We start from the raw sequence: 17,715 nt of genomic DNA on the forward strand, positions 1-17,715 counted from the left end.
GGAAGTGCATTGTCCTCCCACTGAGAAGTCTCGCTGCAGGCTCCTGCAATCAGTGTCCAGTGTGCCTACCTGCCATGTGCTGCCCTTGCTCTGGTGATGGTGCAGGCCAGTGAGCTCTGGCCAGGTCAAGCAGACCCCAGGCATGAGCGCATCCTGAGCAACAGGTAAGTGGCTCTGGAGGCAGGACCTCGGCCAGGGAGTGCAGGGAGCCGTGGGGGGCAGTGTCTGTCCTGACACCAGGGTGAAGGTCCTCTCCAAGTCACTCTGTAGAGGATGCCTACGCACGGCCTGGGCAGGCTACAGCCCAGTGGGGCAGAGAAGCTGCCCACACCAGAGATTAGTGTCTGCTTTCCGCACCCAGCGCCAAGGCAAGGCTGGGAAGAGCCACCTTGGCTCACCTCTCTACAACGCTGATGGGCGGAACCATGTCTCCCCAAGGAAAGAGGTTGAGGTTTTGACTCCCACTACCTTGAACACAGCTATGTGGAAATAGGATCGCTGCACACGTGACATGTCCAAGTGAGGGCACATGGAGATGACAGGGAGGTGTCCAAGCCAGGAAGAGACCGGAAAGGACGCCCCTGCTGGCAGGCATTCAGGTCTGCCTTCTTCCTCGGGGCTGAGACAGTGATCTGGGAGCAGACCAGTCTGTGGCCCTCAGTGGTACTCCGGGCCACTTGTTATTTACATTTGTTTGAGATGGATGTGAATTTACTAGTTACACTTCTCTTATGTGTCTGGTTTTTAGTAATAAATATTTTAAAATTTATTAAAATAAAAGGATGATCTGGGCATGATAGTAAATGCCTTATAATCCCAGTACTTGGGAAGCTGAGACAGGAGTATCATAGATTCAAGGCCAGCCTCAGCAACTTGGCAGACCGTGTTCCAAAATAAAAAATAAAATAGGGCTAGGGATGTAGCTTGGAAGTAGAATGTCTCTGGGTTCAACCTCATTACCCAATAAATAAATATTAAAAAATGTGTCTGTGACACTGACTGTGTGTGACCTGGTGGTGGCTCGCAGGTGCATGGGCGGTTCTCAGTGCCTAGAACTTCTGCCCCACGCTCCTCACCTGGACCTACAGAGACCCTCCTTGGCCACTCGCTCCGGGCCCTGCTATCCCTGCACCTTCCCTCAGCCCAGACCACCCACGCTGGTAAGCCCACCACTGCCTATCCAGCTATAGGAACCCTCTGACCCGTTTCCCATCTGGTCCTGGCTGGGCATACTCTTCATGGGAAGGACCAGTGCTCAGAACCCCACTGTGCCCAGCATGCAAGGTCACTTCACAACTGTCCAAGAACCTCCTCATGTCAGGTAGGCCATCTCAAAGGACAGCATGACAACCCCCGTGCATTCACACACTGGTTGATGTGACGCAGTGCCTGCCTATGGAGACTGCACCCCGAGTCTCTTGGATATGGCTTTCATTTATAAACAGCTCGCACCCAACATGCCTTGAGATGCTTTTAATAGAATCGGTAAGCAATCAGTCACCGCAGGGTTTCTGTGACGGGCTCCCCGCCAGGGTGCTGCAGCACAGCAGGCAGGTGCTTTAAGGCACATCATTCTGTGATCAGATCAGAGGTCCAGCAAGCTTGACTACAATTACATTCACATCATCATCATACACAGTTTTCACCACTTGCAAAAAACATTTCTAGTTTTGTTGAAATTCTGTTTCCTTTCTTAATGGATCAGTAGTACACAGTATTTTGAACACCATAACAAAATTATTTTCAAGAAAATAGAGAAATACGAAATACCAATTCCTAAACGTGTGTACTTGGTAGTACCACAAAGTAGGCCAAAGTTCAGTATTAAATAAATAGATAGTCCTAATAAAAATTTTTACAACAGTTTTCCTAAGGAAATACATTCACGGGACTTTGTTTACCTTCTGCTTTATGACAGTGGACAGGAACAGCAGGACTTCACCTGTGAAATGCAGCCCCAGTGCGGGTCACAGCAGTGTTCTGGACCAAGTCCTGCACTGTCTGGGCAGACAAGGTGAGCTTGTGAGCCATGCTTCCTCGATTGTGTTCTGGGCCCTGCTGTGTGGGTCACATGAGCCCAGAGACCACAGCTTGCCACACATACTGGGGCCTAGTGTCAAGGTGTCTAGCGGCTCGCTGCCTGGCTGCTGGCTTTGGTGTCTCTAGTGTCCAGTGCTGGGCAAGCAGCACTTCCTGAGCTGTTCTCCTGATGTGACATCTGAGGCTGCGGTAGGACCAGACCCCTTGTCCAGCATTCCAGGTGGATTGCTAAGTATGCTCCCCAAGCAGGCAGGCTCAGGGGCTTGGCTGAGGGCCAGTGGGTTGCTCGTGCCTCTCAGCACACCCCTGGGTGGCCCAGCCTGCCTTAAACAAATCCCAGCAGGGCTGCCTCAGGCTGCCTGCGGGGTCAGTACTGGACTCAGTCTCAGAGTGCATTAAAATGGCTGAAGCCAGACACTCTGCACCTGACTGCTGAGGCTGAGAAGCGACTCAGCGCTGAGCACTAGTTCAGTCAGGAAGCTGCTCTAAACAAAACCACAGAGGGTTTCGTGTTGAGCACACTTGCTTTGCTCTCACCTATTCTCCTCAGGAAAGCTGTGGACAGTGCTTTTCAGCCTAGGACCCTGCTGCTGCCTCCTGCCACCCTGAGAACACGAATCTCAACCTCGATCCTGAGACACCGGGGGTTTAGTTTTCCTGAGCAGATGGCTGAGTGGTTTGTTTGAGAAAAGCTTCCAGGGGCCCCATGCGTCCATCTGGGCTTCCTCAAGTGAGTCCCTGCCTGTAGTGCAGGCCATCTTGGGGGAGTGAACTTCAGGCCATGCCTGCGGAATGGAAGTGCCCCAGGTCCAAGGCCACATCCCTGAGCCCTGAAGAGGGTAGGTGGGGTCCAGGACAGCTCAGGGTACTCAGCCAAACCCTCCTTGGGGGCACTGAGCCTCAGGCTAACCAAGAGTCCCTCCACATCCCTGGGCTCTTACTTGCAGTGATCACGAGGGCCAGAGGCAAACGGCTGTGATCTGAGGGTGGCCTGTGGGGCCTCCTTCAGCACCTGACCCAGCCTGGTGAACTTGGGCCATCCCAGTGCCAGGAGGGACAGCTCAGGCCAGAGATCTCTGGTGTGTGGGGGACAGGGCAGCCCCAAAGGGCTGCAGTCCAGGTTAGAGGAGCAGAAACATATGTCACCCAACACCAATGTCCTCTGCAGTTACACTCAGGACACAGTGCCACCTAGCCCCAGCAGCTTGGAGAACTGGCCGGTGGACAGGAAGGTGTTAGGGCCGCAGACGGGGTCTCAGGACCACATCCCTGCCAGCAGCCAGGGGGCCTGAACGTAGGTCTGGGATGTGGAAGAACCAGTTCCTGCTTCCTCAGTTATTCCCAAGAATTGCTTTGAGGCTGGCTATGAAGGGGCTGGTCAGCTGGGTCTGGCTTGGCAAATTCCACTTTGTTCAGGACTCAGTTGCCTGGCAGTGATGAGGGATGGCCCCAGGCCTCTGGGACCCTCCCTATCCCTGAGGGCGACAACAAAATACTAACGCAGAAGTGCCACTCGGCTGGAAACGGCTGAGCACCTGCCGGCCTCCCAGGACTGGCGGCCAGCCGCAGGCCATCCCGGGAGCCAAGCGCCTGGCGGCGGGAGGTCCCAGGGCCCAGCCGCGAAGGGGAGGCCGGGGCTGAGGGCACAGAGGTCACAGCGGCGTCTCCTCCTGCTCCAGCTCTGCAGGGCCTGGCGAAGGCAGCGAAGCGATCTTGAGCAGAGCGGGTCGGCGGCGCACGCGGGGCCTCTGGAACGATCGCCGGCTGTGCACGCGGCGCGCCGCCGCCGACCGCGCGTGCGCACTAGGCAGCGCCCGACGCTCGGGCGCTGGGTCCCGCGCGTGCGCATTGGGCAGCGCCCTGAGCTTGGGCGCTGGGTCCCGCGCGTGCGCATTGGGCAGCGCCCTGAGCTCGGGCGCTGGGTCCCGCGCATGCGCATTGGGCAGCGTCCTGCGCTCCTGCGCTGAGTCCCGCGCCGGGGATGAGGCGCTCTCAGGTGGTGCGGGGCTCGGGGCGCGCGGGAGCGGGAGCGGGAGCCGCGCTGGCAGCGGGGGCTGCTGGGCTGCGGCGGGCGGGCCCCGGCGCGGAGATGAGCGTCCGATCAGCGGCGTGTCAGAGCCAGTGTCACCTGCAAGAGGACAGGGGCGTTAGTGGCAGCGGCCTCCGCCCACCCCCGGCCCAGTCGCTGGCCTTCTGCCGAAGCCGTGGGCACAGCCCGGGATTCCCTTCCCCTGCCTTTTCTGTTCACCCTCTATCACCCGCAGCAGATGCATGAGGGTAGGCAGAGGACTGTAGGGGTCAAGTACAAGAGTGCCCTTTAACCTCCACTGACTACTGAGGCCTTTTGAGCTGAATGCTCAAACGGTGGGTAAGGTGTCACTGAAGGCAGCCCTTGCAAGAAGGCCAGCCCATCTGGAACACCCAGTGTTTTGTGCCCCTTCTACAGAAGGGTACTCAGCATCGTGCCCACCCCGGGACTACAACCCTGCCCAGGAAACCCAGCCAGAAGCCTCTAAGAACAAACAAGATTCAAGGGCAACACTGCAGAGGAAGTAAAAACAGGTCCAGAGAGAAGCAGAAGCTAGCAGCAGGTAGAATAGTCTCCAGCCACGTGGGGGCGTTATTTCTAGTCTCAGGGGAGAGCCATCTTCTTGCATGAAGTCCCCAGTGAAATGGTCTGCATTTCCCCAACTAGAGAAATAATACCGTCTTCAAGTGTCCCCCTGGGAGAAAAACGTCCTCTATCGGATATGGAGCTGAACCCAGTCTGCACCAGTCTCCACCACTAAGCCCATTGAGCACCTGATGGAGACAGAATGACCCAAGGCCCTGCCCAGGGTGGGTTTAATGTCTTGGCTGAAGGTTAAGGACACTGTGGGGGCACCTCACCCCTCCCTCCAGCCTAGAGGGCACCCCACCTCCTGCAGGAGACTAGCAAGGCTGTCAGTAAGCCATCTGATGGGCAGAGCCCCTGGCTGCTAGCCAGCCCTCTTGGACCCCCTTCCTGTACCACTTTGCCCAGTGGGCCCAGGATTGAGATTCAGGGCTGACCACCCAGATACAGCTTGTGATCCAACAAACCACCTAAAAACATATTCTCGTAAGACCACAGGCTACTAGAAGTCATATCCTCACACCCCTCTGAACCCCTATGTCTTGGCTGGAGAAGCAGAGACTCAAGCGGGCCTTGCTCATCAGCATCTCCTAAGAAATGCGCACGGGAACAGGTGCCTGCAGGAAAGGATCTAGAGGAGGAAGGAAGCTGCTGGAGAGAATGTGGAGTGCAGGTTCAGGAGAGAGACCTGAAGGGAGCAGCTGAGGAGAGAGAGGTGTTAGGGCCAGGGAGACAGTTACATGTGCGTGGACTCAGGGGGGGCAGGGGGGGGCTGCTCCTCAGAGCCATCGGCCAGCAGGAAAGAATCCACCGACTTGTTGCTGAGACGGAAGGGCGCCAGGCGGCGGAAGTTGCTGGGAGAGTGGGGGATCTGCACGCGGGCCCTCTGGGAGGGCACCACGGTCTCTCCAGGGGACAGCCAGGGTGGCACCCTGGCAAGGATGCTGGGGTCCAGGTCCTCGTCCGGGGAGAACACAGGGTTGTCAATTCCTAGGAGAGAGGGCAGAGGTGGATCAGTCTTGCAGGAGCATTCCCAGCCAAAGTAGTGGGGAAGGGTGCTGCTCAGGGCGCAGACGCCAGCTGGTCCTGTGGCCACCACCTGCAAGGTCACCTGGAAGGTCAGTTGTACATTTAGTCTGCAGCCCTCGCCCACATCTTCTCGACATGCTGCAGACAGGTGGAGAACTCCTCATTTCTCTCCAGACACGGAGCCCCAGCCAGCCTCCGACCCAGGGGAGGGTCTGGGCAGCAGGCACATCCCAGGACCCACACCCTGCTCCCCGGGTGCTGGGTTCCTCGATGACTGTGTTCACTGGGCAGCAGGGGTGCCCCTTCTCCTGCCTTTCCTCACCTGCCAGGGAGTCAGAGGTGACATCCTTTGTGACACTGGCCAGGAACTCGATGCCCCCACTGGTCTCCTCCACTTCGTAGTCTGGGGCCTCCTCAGGTTCTGAAAGTTCTAACTCTGGAGCAGGGGGGAAACAGGAAGGAGGAAACAGGCTGGGGTAGCGTGGTGTGTGTCCTCGGTGGCAGCCCCGGACAGCCCAGTGGCAAGGGACTCCAGGGACTGGACAAAGGCAGAATCACCGCTGCGGTTCACAGGTAGGACCCTAACCATACCTGGCCTTTGGAGGGGGTTCTGTTGGAGAGGAAGGGCTGGGGCCACAGGGCCAGGATGGGGGTCATGGGGCGCTCTCCGTGGCTCGGCCACTGGAGGGTGGTTAGGGGGTGTGAGGAGCAGTGCTGTCCTGGCAGCAGTCTCCTGCAGCCACCTGCAGAGGGGTGGCGCGCCAGGGACAGCCCCAGCACCCTACCACCTGTGACAAGTTCACCCTTTACCTTTCTCCTTGATGGTGAAGTTGTGCGTCGGGTTCTCCAATGGCAGCTTCCCGTTGGGGATGCTGCTGTTCCTCTGCGGACAAGTGCGAGTACTTACAGATGCACCCACATCCAGACCCGAGCCCCCCATCATCAGAGCCCCAGCATCTGAGGTCTCCATCCCGGGAGCCTGGCCAGTGAGGCCCAGGTGCATCCACAGACTCTCCTGGCCCTGCCTGCCCTGCCCTCCTGGCCCTGCCCTGCCCTCCTGGCCCTGCCCCGCCCTGCTGGGCTGGGCCGACCTGCCCCTCACCCGCTTCTGTGCACGCTCCCTCTTGTACAGCTTCGCTGCCTTCTTGTTCTGGTTTATCCCCAGCTTGGCGGACTTGAAGGACTCCAGGCGTTTCCGCATCGTCCTGTGGAAGATCTCCTTGTCCTGCTTCTCGGCTTCGTTCGGAGTTAGCTCGTGCCGACTGTAGAGATGCTTGTACTGGGGGAGAAGCTGGTGGTCAGGCAGGGTGCCCCCAGCCTCCCCCCTGCTCTGCCCTCGGGAAGAGGAGGGTGCTGCCCCCAGGGCTCAGCGTGGGACCCCTGCCAGCCAGCTGAGGAGAGAGCTGGGGTGGACCCTGACCCAGCAGCAGGAAGGGGCTGGGCAGGCCCCCACCCCAGTGTCAGGAAGGTTCTGGGCTGATCCCCACTTGGTCTCGGGGAGAGTCTGGGGACCCCACCCGGCAGCAGGTGCACCCACCTCCTGCCGGGGCTTGTACAGGTACTGCTGCAGCGTGTGGTGGGTGACCATGTCCTCCGTGTCCCGGATGCTCCTCCGCCTCTGCTCCAGGGACTGCATGTCCAGGCGCACGGCACTGAGATTCTCCCTCCTGCAAGGGGCCAGCGCTGAGCCAGGAGGAACTGAGGCCAGGCCAGATGCCCCTCTGTCTCCTGACCAGGCCCACACGCCTGGACACCTGGCCAGCTCCCCTCTCCTTGGGGCTTTAGTCAGACTGGCTCCTCATGAAGTCCTTCCCCATCTGTCTCCCTCCACAGCCCAGCTGTGAGGCCCTGGGCAAGCCTGGTCATTGCCCCAGCCCAGTGCTCAGACACCTTGTCATCCACTTCCACTAAGACTGGCTATAAGCTTCCCAGAGCAGCCGGTGCAACATCCTGGACCAGGACAGGCCTGGTGGCCAGGAGCAAAGGGTCAAGGTGTGCACCTGCCCCTTTGCCCTCCTCCTTCCCATGATGTGTCACTTCAGGAATACAGCCTTGCTGCCTGCTTTGTGGAGGTGGGAACCCTGGCCTCCCCGCCTGTGCCCTCTTCATCCTCCTCCCCGCCTGTGCCCTCTTCATCCTCCTCCCCGCCTGTGCCCTCTTCATCCTCCTCCTGCCACCCCTGTCCAGGCACTAAGCCCCATTGGCCCATTTATGACTCAGTTGCCTGAGAGCCAAGGGGAGGAGCTGGTCAGGGAAGAATCCTGCCCATCAGCTGCTCCAGGGTCCTGGGAGGTGCCGACCAGGGGTGGCCTCTTCCTCAGAGAAGTGTATGGACATGGGCACATACAGGAGGTAGGAGACAGAGGCTTCCACGGTGGATGGGCGTGGTGTGCTGAAGTCCACGTTGACTATGTTGTCAGTACTCGGGGAGCGGATGAAAGCCAGAGATCCGCGCCGCTCTCCCTGCAAAAGGAAAAGACCAGTCAGTTGACTGGGAGGGCCTTGGGCAACACTGCCCATTGAGAAGGCAGCAGGTCCTGCTGCCCATGCTTGGAGGGTCCCCTTGACCCTAGAAGGTGCAGATGGTGACCAGGGAGCCCAAGACCCTGAGTGTTGTCCCAGTGTTCACCAAAGACCCAGGACACCTGCAGCCTGTGAAGGTCAAGGCATGGAGCTGAGACCACAGACACCAGGAGCTGAGGTTCGCTCCTGGGAGGTCATGGCCAGTACTGGTCAGGCCGAGCAGAGTAAAGGGCTTGGGAGGACTGCACCCTGTGCAGAGGAGACAGGCCCTCCTGGAGAGCCTGGGGAAGCATCGTGTATACTTGCAGATCAGGAGGTGGTCTCTGCCTTGCTGGGCCTCCAGCTCACAGGCCTCAGGTCAGAAAAACACAGAGACCAGTCCAGCAGAGAGCAGCAGCTTCTGGAGGTCAGAGGAGCTGTCCCAGGCTGGGGCCGGGGTCAGGAGAGCACAAGGCCGCAGGAGCACAGGTCATGGTGGGCTAGGGCTAAGGTGGGTCCCCAGGGGACCTCGTGCTGGGGGAGGAAGGGTGGGTGGCCTCGGCGGGCATGCTCCTCCATTCTTAACTAGCTTCAACACACACTGGACCGCACAGTCCAGGAGATGCGCCCTCGGAGCACTGAGGGAGGTGGGTCTGTTCCTGTGGCCAAACCCCCTTTGGGCCATTTCCCCAGCAGAATGAGGAGGAGGTGGGAGCAGAGCCCATGCCATGGACATGGGGCAGGGATGTTGGCTATGGTGAAGGGTGAGGCCCAGTGCCCTGCAGGGTACCTGCTGCCTGCATGGAGGTGAAGAGCCCTAGAGAGGACACAGCAACTGAGTGCCCGAGACATGCCCAGCCCACCCTCCTAACCCACACGCATCCAGCCATGTCCCCAGGGCAGCCAAGATTACCCAAGGCTAGAGTTTTGCCTTCTGTAGGAGCTTTGCCTAGAGGAGGCCTGGCAGTGTCGGAGGCCTGCGGCCCACACTGCTGAGGGCAGCAGCTGCAAGGGGCCATATGGAGCGTGTCTGGACCTAGGCCTGTGCGTGGTGGCAGAAACCATGAGGCCCAGGAGAGAAAATGCCATGGAACACATTTGGGGCCAGGAGGTGGGTCACGAGTGTACTGGCCACGGAACGGTCACATGTCTGCTATGAGGCTGGGTGGCCCAGGTTCTGTTTTCCTGCAGGGGGAGAGGGGCTGGCTGGGCCCTGCCCTGGCCTGCACATCACTCCCATCTGATACATCCTAAATCCTGCATGGCAAGGGGCTGGTGCTGTGCACCTGAGAGCCACAACAGGGCTCATCCTTATCTCAAGAGCTCAGGGTCAGAGGCCTGGCCTCTGTGCTCAGACACACGGGCACCCCTTGCCTGGGCCTCAGTTTCCACTGAGTGAGAGGGAGCTCTGATAAACCCCACTTCCCAGTATTGGAGGAACCCTGAGTCTCCTGTGAGGTTTTAGGGTGGGACCCTCATGCACAGGGTGCAGGGACCCCTCCCTGCTCCTCCTACTCGCCCCAGCCAGCATCCAGTGTTGGAGACCTGCTTTAGCACTAAGGATAGCAGATGAATATACAGGACATTCCAGTACCTCAGCCACATAGCTAATGGCATCCTTCAAGTTCAGCTCATGGAAGACATTCAGAATCCGATCTCTAGATTTTTGGGCTGATCTTCTCATCAGGACTTTGCTGAGGAACTGCCTGTCAAAATTGGACCACCTGGGGGGCAGAGGGTAATGCCATCAGCACCCGGGGTGGGTGGGTCCTGGCCAGGTGAGCCCACAAGTCTCCCAGATCTGGGCCCAGCATAGGCAGCTCCTTCTCCTCCTGGGCTTTATTTACTGCAACATCCTAGAGGTGGCTTTAAAATGAAAGGCCACAGTCCTGCTGCCTCAGAGTGCTGGGCTCTGGTGCTTTCTCTGTTGGTGGAGCTGGTCACTAGACCACCTGAGATACTGGTTCCATGCTTATCCTGGGAGACACTGCAAGGGTTCCAGGTGCCTGCCTGACCCTCAGAGGTGGCAGGAGGACAAGGCTGCTTCAGGGTGCCGCCTGCCAAGTTCCCACCCCTGGGGCCACTCCCCTAGTACTTGGCTCTGGTTACTTTGAAGCCTCATATGGACATAGGTAATTCTTCACAAAGCAGGGAACAACTAGTGTGGACTTTTGTGGGAGGGTGCTAGGTATTGAAACCAGAGGCATTCTACCTCCAAGCTACATGCCCAGTCCTGAATTATTTTATTTATTTATTTATTTTTTTTTTGCTAATAGGGATGGAACCTAGGGACATTCTGCCTCCAAGCTACACCCCTAGTCCTATTTTTTTAAACTCTTTATTTTGAAACAGGGTCTCAATAAGTTGTGGAGGGCCTCACTAAGTAGGTGACACAACCCTGTGAGATCCTGTCTCAGTCTCCCAAGTACTGGGATTACAAATGTCCTCCACCACCATGCCCAGCTTTTTTTTTTTTTTTTTTTTTTTTTGGTGGTGGTACTGGAGATGAAGCCCAGGGGCCTTCTACCTCCAGGCTATACTCCCAATCTATTTTATATTTTATTTGGAAACAGGGTCTCTTACGCCAGCTGAGACTGGCTTTGAACATGTGCGATTCTCCTGTCTCAGCCTCCCAAGCGCGGGAATTACAAGCATGCACCACCACGCCCAGCTCCAGCTTTTTTTTTTTTTTTAAACAGGGTCTTGCTAAGTTGTCAAGGCTGTCCTCAAACCTGTGATCCTCCTGTTTCAGCCTCCAAGTACTGGGCTTGCAGGTAGGTACCACCTACCCTAGCTCCATGTGGATATTTGGTGGTATAGTTATGTGATTTATAATAGCTAAAGTGTCAAATGCATGTAGTTACATCCCTTTGCCAGTGTGAACGTTTCACCTGTGGGTAACTGTGGGCTTGGTGCATGCCTGGACCCCATCCTCATAGGGCAAGTGGACTCTGACCAGGTGTCCGTGCCCCCCCCCCCCCCCCCCCCCCCCCCCCCGCCCAAGCACCAGAACTGGCCCAGAACCTGACACCAGCCAGCAGTCTCTGGCCTCCAGACAGCTCCATGCACAATGGATCGTGGTGACATGGTGGATAAAGTATCCCTGGTGGCCCTTGGTCCCAGTGGGTCCTACAGCCCCAGATCTGGGGACACTGGCTGAAGGAGGAACTGCAGAAAGCCAACAGGGCCTTCCAAGTAGTGCCATCTCGGTCCACTCCAGGCAGCTCCAGCCACTTACTTATCTCTGAGATAATTGTGTCCAATTTGTCCCGAGATGTCCTCGATGGCCGAGAGGATGTGGTCGAAAGCCTTTCAGAGGAAAGGACCCTCCTCAGTGTCCCCAGGAAGGCCCAGCTTCCAGGCCGGCCCTTCCCGCCCTCCCACTCCCATTGGCTGTCTGGGCCCCGCCCTTCTCGCCCTCCCACCCCCACTGGCTGTCCAGGCCCCGCCCTTCCCGCCCTCCCACCCCTATTGGCTGTCTGGGCCCTCCTTCTCCCCTACCCGGCCGTGCAGCTTCTCGTTGAGCTTGGGCTCCCGCTGCTCACTCCTCTTCACCTTCAACCACTGCACCAGGGGCTTGATGGTCAGGCCCTGGAGGAGGACCAGCCTCCCTGAGCCCGGGGCCAGGCAGCCCCCATGCTCCTGGGCCCTGAACCCACATGTGACCTCCCCCACACCAGAGAGCCCCAGGGTTCTGTGAGCCTCTGCACCATAGGGCTCACACAGAGGCCCAGACCTGGCCATCGTGCCTTTGACCAGCTGAACCCAGAGGCAGAGTGGTTCCTGCCACCAGACTGCACCCGAAACCACTTGGTGCCTGTGTTGGTGCTTGAGAAGGTGGGAACCTGGTGCTGCTAACTACACACTCCCAGCTGCGACCAGAGCCACACACTCCTAGCCACCTCGGTGGCTCCAGACCAGCCCCATCTGGTCCCGACGCCACGTCGGCACTCCCAGACAGCCTGTGGCTCATTATAATCTCATTAATATGATGAAAAACATTCCTAGGCACATACAGATCCAACTACACCCAAATGAGGAAAGAAAGAGGTGGCGCCCTGATTGCCGGGGCTCTCCTCCCTGGTGAAAAGCTCTGTGACTCATGCATACCAAACACCCGTGTCTAGCCCTGGTAGCCCCGGCCCCAGGCCTTCCCCCCTTGGAGTTGAATTTCCCACCTGCCCCCAGAGCTGTTTGTTTGTGAATAGTCCTGAAAAAGAAAAGAACCTGCAAATTCAATAACACCTGGCTGAGCAGAGCAGCCAGGGAACGTTAACTGGGGCTTCACCCATCAGCCAGGCCTGGGAACCACACTCTTAGGACAAACTGGGCTGCGTCCCGTGGGGCCACATGAAAACTTACAAAACGCTCCTAATTACTAAAATTACAAATCCAATTAGGGTCTAGCACGTGGGAAGGCTATTCCCACGGTGCTGGGCGGTGGGAGGTGGGTACGGCCTTGGCTTGTGGGGCTCAGGACCAGGGTCCTCGGAAGCTGAGCCGCACCTGGAAGATGACCGTGAAGAAGACGACGATGATAGTGGTACTGACAAACAGGTTCTTCTCCTTGACCTTGTTCTCGTCTAGAAGTACCACCAGAGCGTAGGCCACAGCCCCACGCAGGCCGCCGTAAGACATGACCACCTGGTCGATGGTCTCCAGCTGCACCATGCGGTACCGGTTCAGGACCCAGGTCTGCAGGACAACGCCTGTGGAGACAGGCACACCTAGCTGGCATGGCCCCATGGTCCCCACGCTCTGGTGCCCCCTGCTGTACCCCGCTAGCCCCCGCTGTCCCTGGCTGTCTCCTCCACTGGCCCCTGGCCTTTGGTGACCCATGGGTTTTGCCCACAGCCTTGTCCTTGGGTCTCTGGCTGACTGCCGGTGCCCGGGGTGGCATGTCCACCCCAGGGCCCCTACTGCTCATGCTCCCTGTAGGTTGAGATGCCAGGGTTCTTGCCTTACACTCGGTCACCCCAGATTGTCTCTGGGGGCCCCATCCAGAGTAAGTCAGTGGGAATAAAGTGAGCTCCCCCTGGGGTCCACGGCATCCACCTGATTCCAGGTCATGCTCTGGTCCCAAGACCTGAGGAAGCCTGAGCCTTCACGGGGTGTGGTGGCCAGGCCAGACTCAGGAGCGCTGCCCTGGGGCCCCTGAGTCTGCAGTCACTGGGCTGGGAAGGCCTGGAGGCTTGGTGCCTGGTCCTCACCGATGGCCCGGTACACAGAGATGAAGACCAATGTGAGGAGCACAAAGGCTGTGTTCCAGGTCCAGATGAGGGGGTCCACGGCCGAGATGCCGAGGAACATGAAAATGATGGTCTCAGCCCCGCTGGCCAGCATCTTCATAGTGTAGCGCACTGTGGTGGCCGACTGCTCCGAGATGTTGGCCTTCACATACTTCTGGCAGCAGATGCCACAGAAGGTGATGCTGTGGGCGGGGCAGCCGTGAGGTCAAGACTCTGGTGGGTGGAGGCCCAGGCCCCACGGTGCCGGTGCCTCAGGGCTCTGCACCGTGTCCCCCGTTGGCCAGCCCGCACTGTGTGGACCGGCTCCCTCTGAAGCTTGGTGCCCTGGCCCATCTGCCCCCACTCAGCCTGGACATGCATGATGGATTTCTGTCACAAGCTTTGGGGACCGCCTCTGTGTCTGTCCACAGGCTGTGGCACTGGTGGTGGTCCACCGGCTAGGCCAGCTGGCTTTGAGGGAAGCTGAGGGCAGACACGTGCCAGTGGCCTCCACCTGAGCGTGGGCTGGTGCAGGTGGGAGACAGCTGGCAGGGGGTTTCTGGAAAGATTTCCCTGGGACCCTAGCCACAAAGCCCAACCCCACTTAGTAGGCGCTGCGTCCAGCCATGGGCAACCAGTGGACATGCCAACCCCAATTTAAAAATTAAATGAGTCAAATTCTCCGCCCCCCATAATGACTTTCCATCCAGCCTGGGGGTGGGGCAGCTGGGAATGTGCCCTGAATGGTCACACCCCGATCGCGGATGCCAGGCAGGGCTGACAGCCTGGGCAGTGTGGATGTGCTGTTCCTGGGCCCACTGAGGCCCCCGGCCTCCCACCAGGCCACTCAAGGGTGCCCGCCCTGATCCTAGGCCGTGCTGCAGGTCCCCAAGGGAACTCACGCCAGGATGGCAGACAGGGACAGCATCTCAGAGGTCAGGTAGGACAAGTAGGAGATGACGAAGACGAAGCCGGGCTCAATGATGCGCACGTGTTTGGTGAAGCGGGTCACCAGGGACAGCAGGAAGGCGAAGACGACCCCCACGAGCGTGCCCCCCAGGCTCACCACAAAGAAGGACACTGGGGGGAAGGCATGCTGGGCTGAGGCCGCCTGAAGGGCCCTTTGTGGCCAGCGCGTGGGTGAAGTTGGTGACTGGCCTTCTGGGCCATTCCTCAGGGAGGCTGCCTGGGACCCTGCCCACAGAGAGCCCAGAGCTCGGGAAACAAGAGGCCAAGTCTCTGCTCTCTCGAGGGGTCAGCCCAGGCTCCAGCCTCCATGAGAGGGGATAAAGGATGGCGCCACGGCCCACAGCAGCCCAGCCCCTTTGTGGAAACTGCCCAGACAAATGCTCTGTGCGATTGGTCTGGCAGCAAGGAGCAGCCCTGTGTCCTCAGACACTGTCCCCGCTCCCTCCCTAGGAGGCCCAGATTTGCCATCTTCATTGCTGGCCAGAGAAATGCACAGATTCCCTAGGGCCCATGTGAAGTGTCCACAAGGTACATGGGAGGGGCACACACAGGGACTTGCCCCCGCCCCAGCAGACTGCCTCTCCCCATGGGGGTGGCAGGCCCCACCACAGATCCCCGATGGCTGCCGCACTTCCTGGGGCAGACCTGGGTGGCCCAGGCAGGACGGCTACGCACCTACGCCCTTCACACAGTCCACACCGGTCACATTGTCACCACCCAGCGTCACGAAAGACTCAAACACGTTGTACAGGACCTGGGGCAGAAGACCAGCACTCCGGTCGGCTGAGGCCAGAGCCACCCTCTCCTCACCTCAGTGCCCCAGCCTCGCTGGACAGGGAAGCCCACACAGGAGATCAGGAGCAGAGGACCAGCAGCCAGCAGGAGGGAAATAAGGGAGAGAGAAGCTTCAGGGGCAAAACTGGCCTTTTCCTACCCTTGGCAAGATGGGGCAACCGCAAAGCTAATCCCCAGGTTTTAATTCTCTTGACAATTTCATTTGTCAAGGCAAACCCAGAGTGTCCTGGCAGTGGCTTTGGGTGGCATGGCGCTGGGCTGAGGGATCGTTTACATCTAACCTCAGGCTATACAAGATTGCAGTAAAGCCCAGTGCCCTACCCTGCACAGTGCTGGAGGAGGCGGCTGTTCCCTGTGCCCGGGCTCGCGGGCTGAGGCAGGGCACTCAAGCTAAGGGATGCAGCCCACCTCGCCCATCCCACTCTGAAACATGTTCAGGGAACCCTGGAGTAATGTGGAGCCCGGGGCACAACTGTGGGGGACCCTGAGTCCCTCACAGGGACTCAGTAAGGTTGAGCTTCTGTATGGAGACGTAGGTAGGAACAGATATCAACCGCTGTGGTGGTGAAGCTCACCGAGGCCCACGCTCTGCAGGGCTCCAGAGCCACAGGCCACTACGGCTGGGCAGGTGCAGGGCTCTGTGACCATGGCACCATGCTACCAGGCCTGGCCTGAGAAGCCCAAATGCCATCTCCTGGGGCAGTTGCCAGTAGCAGGCTGCTTCTGAGTCCTGGCTTCCTTGAGGGGCTGAATGTGTTCCCTAAATTAGCATGTTGAGTCCTGACTCCAGGGCTCTGAACATGGGGCTACATGTAGCGACTGGACCTTCAAAGAGGAGGCCAAGGTAAAATGGGGCCACTGGGGTGCTCCTGACCCACTCTGACTGGGGTCCTCCGGAGAAGAGAGCTCCAGACACAGACACATAGGAACAGTCATGGAGGGAGCTCCTGGCAGGTGCCAGCCTGCCCCAGCGGGCCTCAACCTGCAGCGTCCAGGACGGAGGGACTCCTGTTGTTCAGGTCCACGCAGGTGCCTCTGCTATGATGGCCCGAGGATGCCAGCACAGCTCCTAGGTTTGTTTGTTCCTCCATGTTTTAGGAAACAAGGGATGACTGGCAGCACCATGGGTCTCACGTCAAAGGCCACTGTCCTGGGGATGGTAGCTGTGGGTTTCAGCAATGGCCTTGACCTCCAAGACATGAAGTGGGTGGGCCCAAGATTGTGAAACCAGTGAGAGAAGTCAGATAAAACCACAGTGCTGAGTGGGCGGGAGCAGGGACAAGGACCTCGTGTGTGGGGCAAAGGGGTGTGGCCGGCACTCGAGGTCACTTCAGCGAGTGATGGCCACGTGCCCAGGCATTGTGCACCCACCAGGCCTGCTGCCCAGTGTCTCCCAGAAACTGACGTGCTCTGTAGTTCCGGGGACCCCGCCTGTCCTTACCACGGTGACTGCGTCATTCAGCAGTGACTCCCCAAAAACGATGATGAACAGGACCTCATTGACGTGCACTTCCTCAAACACAGCCAGGACAGCTACCGGGTCCACTGCAGCTATCAGACTGCCGAAGAGCAGGAAGTCCAGGAGCCCGATCTGCAGCTCCCCTGCCAGAGCAGCGGGCGTGGGTAAAAGGCCCGGCTGCAGGCTGCCCAGGAGGCAGAGCCTGGGCCCAGGTGCATACGGGGGTTCTTGTGGCCTCCCCATCACCAGACCCGGAATCTCCCAGTCCCTAGGGCTACAGGCTTTGCCTGTTCAGCTTCCAATCTGAGGCGAGGACCAGGAAGTGAAGGAGGGAGTGAGGTGGTCGTGCTGAGCAGAATAGCAGGTGGACAAGAGTCCAACCCAGGCACGACAGGCCCCAGCCTGGGGAAGCCACGTCTTCTCAGTGTGGATGTGTGTGAGCCCACCAGCAGCACTGTGCCCCACTGCCCTCCCCTGGTCTGTGTCCTGCCCTCCTGAGACGGAGGCCGCCTGTGCACTACCGGGCAGCATGGACTCACCCATCAGGCCACTGAGGAAGACTCCGTAGAGCGACAGGCCCGTGGTGGCCGCGTTCCACACAGTGCCGATGACGGCATACAGCAGGATGGTGCCCAGATTGCCAAAGAAGAGCCGGTTGGGCATAAAGTAGCCGGCGTCCAGCACAATCGGGGGGAGCAGGTAGAAGAAGAAGAGCGTGGGCGTGAGCGTGAAGGAGGCGATGTGGTCGGCCGCCCAGACGATGCCACCCAGCACCAGGCCCAGGACGATGAGCAGGGCGCTCTCGGGGACCACGCTGGTGACCTTGTGGGACAGGTGGAACACTACGAGGAGGAGAGGGGTCAGCTGGGCAGAGGGAAGGGGCCTCGAGGAGGGGTCAGCAGGGCCGAGGGAAGGGCCCATGGGGAGGGGAGGGGGTCAGGGAATGCGACCTTCCCCACAAGGCACCCATGGGACCAGGTCCCCATCCCAGGCCCCTGCCCAGTCCAGGGGATAGATTCGGAACCCTCCCTGCCCCTCTGTCCACCCACAGTGGATGGCAGCCAGCTAGAAGCCAGGTT

At 59.0% G+C, this 17,715-nt stretch overlaps 1 protein-coding gene across 1 annotated transcript in view; it reads right to left on the reverse strand.

The window, feature by feature from the left end:
- Positions 1–5,390: 5,390 nt before the first annotated feature.
- Positions 5,391–17,715, reverse strand: part of SLC9A3 (solute carrier family 9 member A3) — a gene marked incomplete at both ends in the record, with an annotated part of 34,766 nt that continues 22,441 nt past the window's right edge. The window contains 15 exons of the mRNA XM_080719705.1: positions 5,391–5,644; positions 6,006–6,119; positions 6,494–6,566; positions 6,786–6,962; positions 7,221–7,350; positions 8,031–8,146; positions 9,780–9,909; positions 11,424–11,494; positions 11,687–11,776; positions 12,692–12,894; positions 13,396–13,616; positions 14,316–14,493; positions 15,058–15,136; positions 16,619–16,779; positions 17,176–17,478. Coding sequence (XP_080575831.1) covers positions 5,391–5,644; positions 6,006–6,119; positions 6,494–6,566; positions 6,786–6,962; positions 7,221–7,350; positions 8,031–8,146; positions 9,780–9,909; positions 11,424–11,494; positions 11,687–11,776; positions 12,692–12,894; positions 13,396–13,616; positions 14,316–14,493; positions 15,058–15,136; positions 16,619–16,779; positions 17,176–17,478 — 2,300 coding nt within the window. The remainder of the gene's footprint in view (positions 5,645–6,005; positions 6,120–6,493; positions 6,567–6,785; positions 6,963–7,220; positions 7,351–8,030; positions 8,147–9,779; positions 9,910–11,423; positions 11,495–11,686; positions 11,777–12,691; positions 12,895–13,395; positions 13,617–14,315; positions 14,494–15,057; positions 15,137–16,618; positions 16,780–17,175; positions 17,479–17,715) is intronic.

Source organism: Muscardinus avellanarius (genome assembly GCF_963383645.1).
Source record: "Muscardinus avellanarius genome assembly, chromosome: 1".
Taxonomy (NCBI): Eukaryota; Metazoa; Chordata; class Mammalia; order Rodentia; family Gliridae; genus Muscardinus; species Muscardinus avellanarius.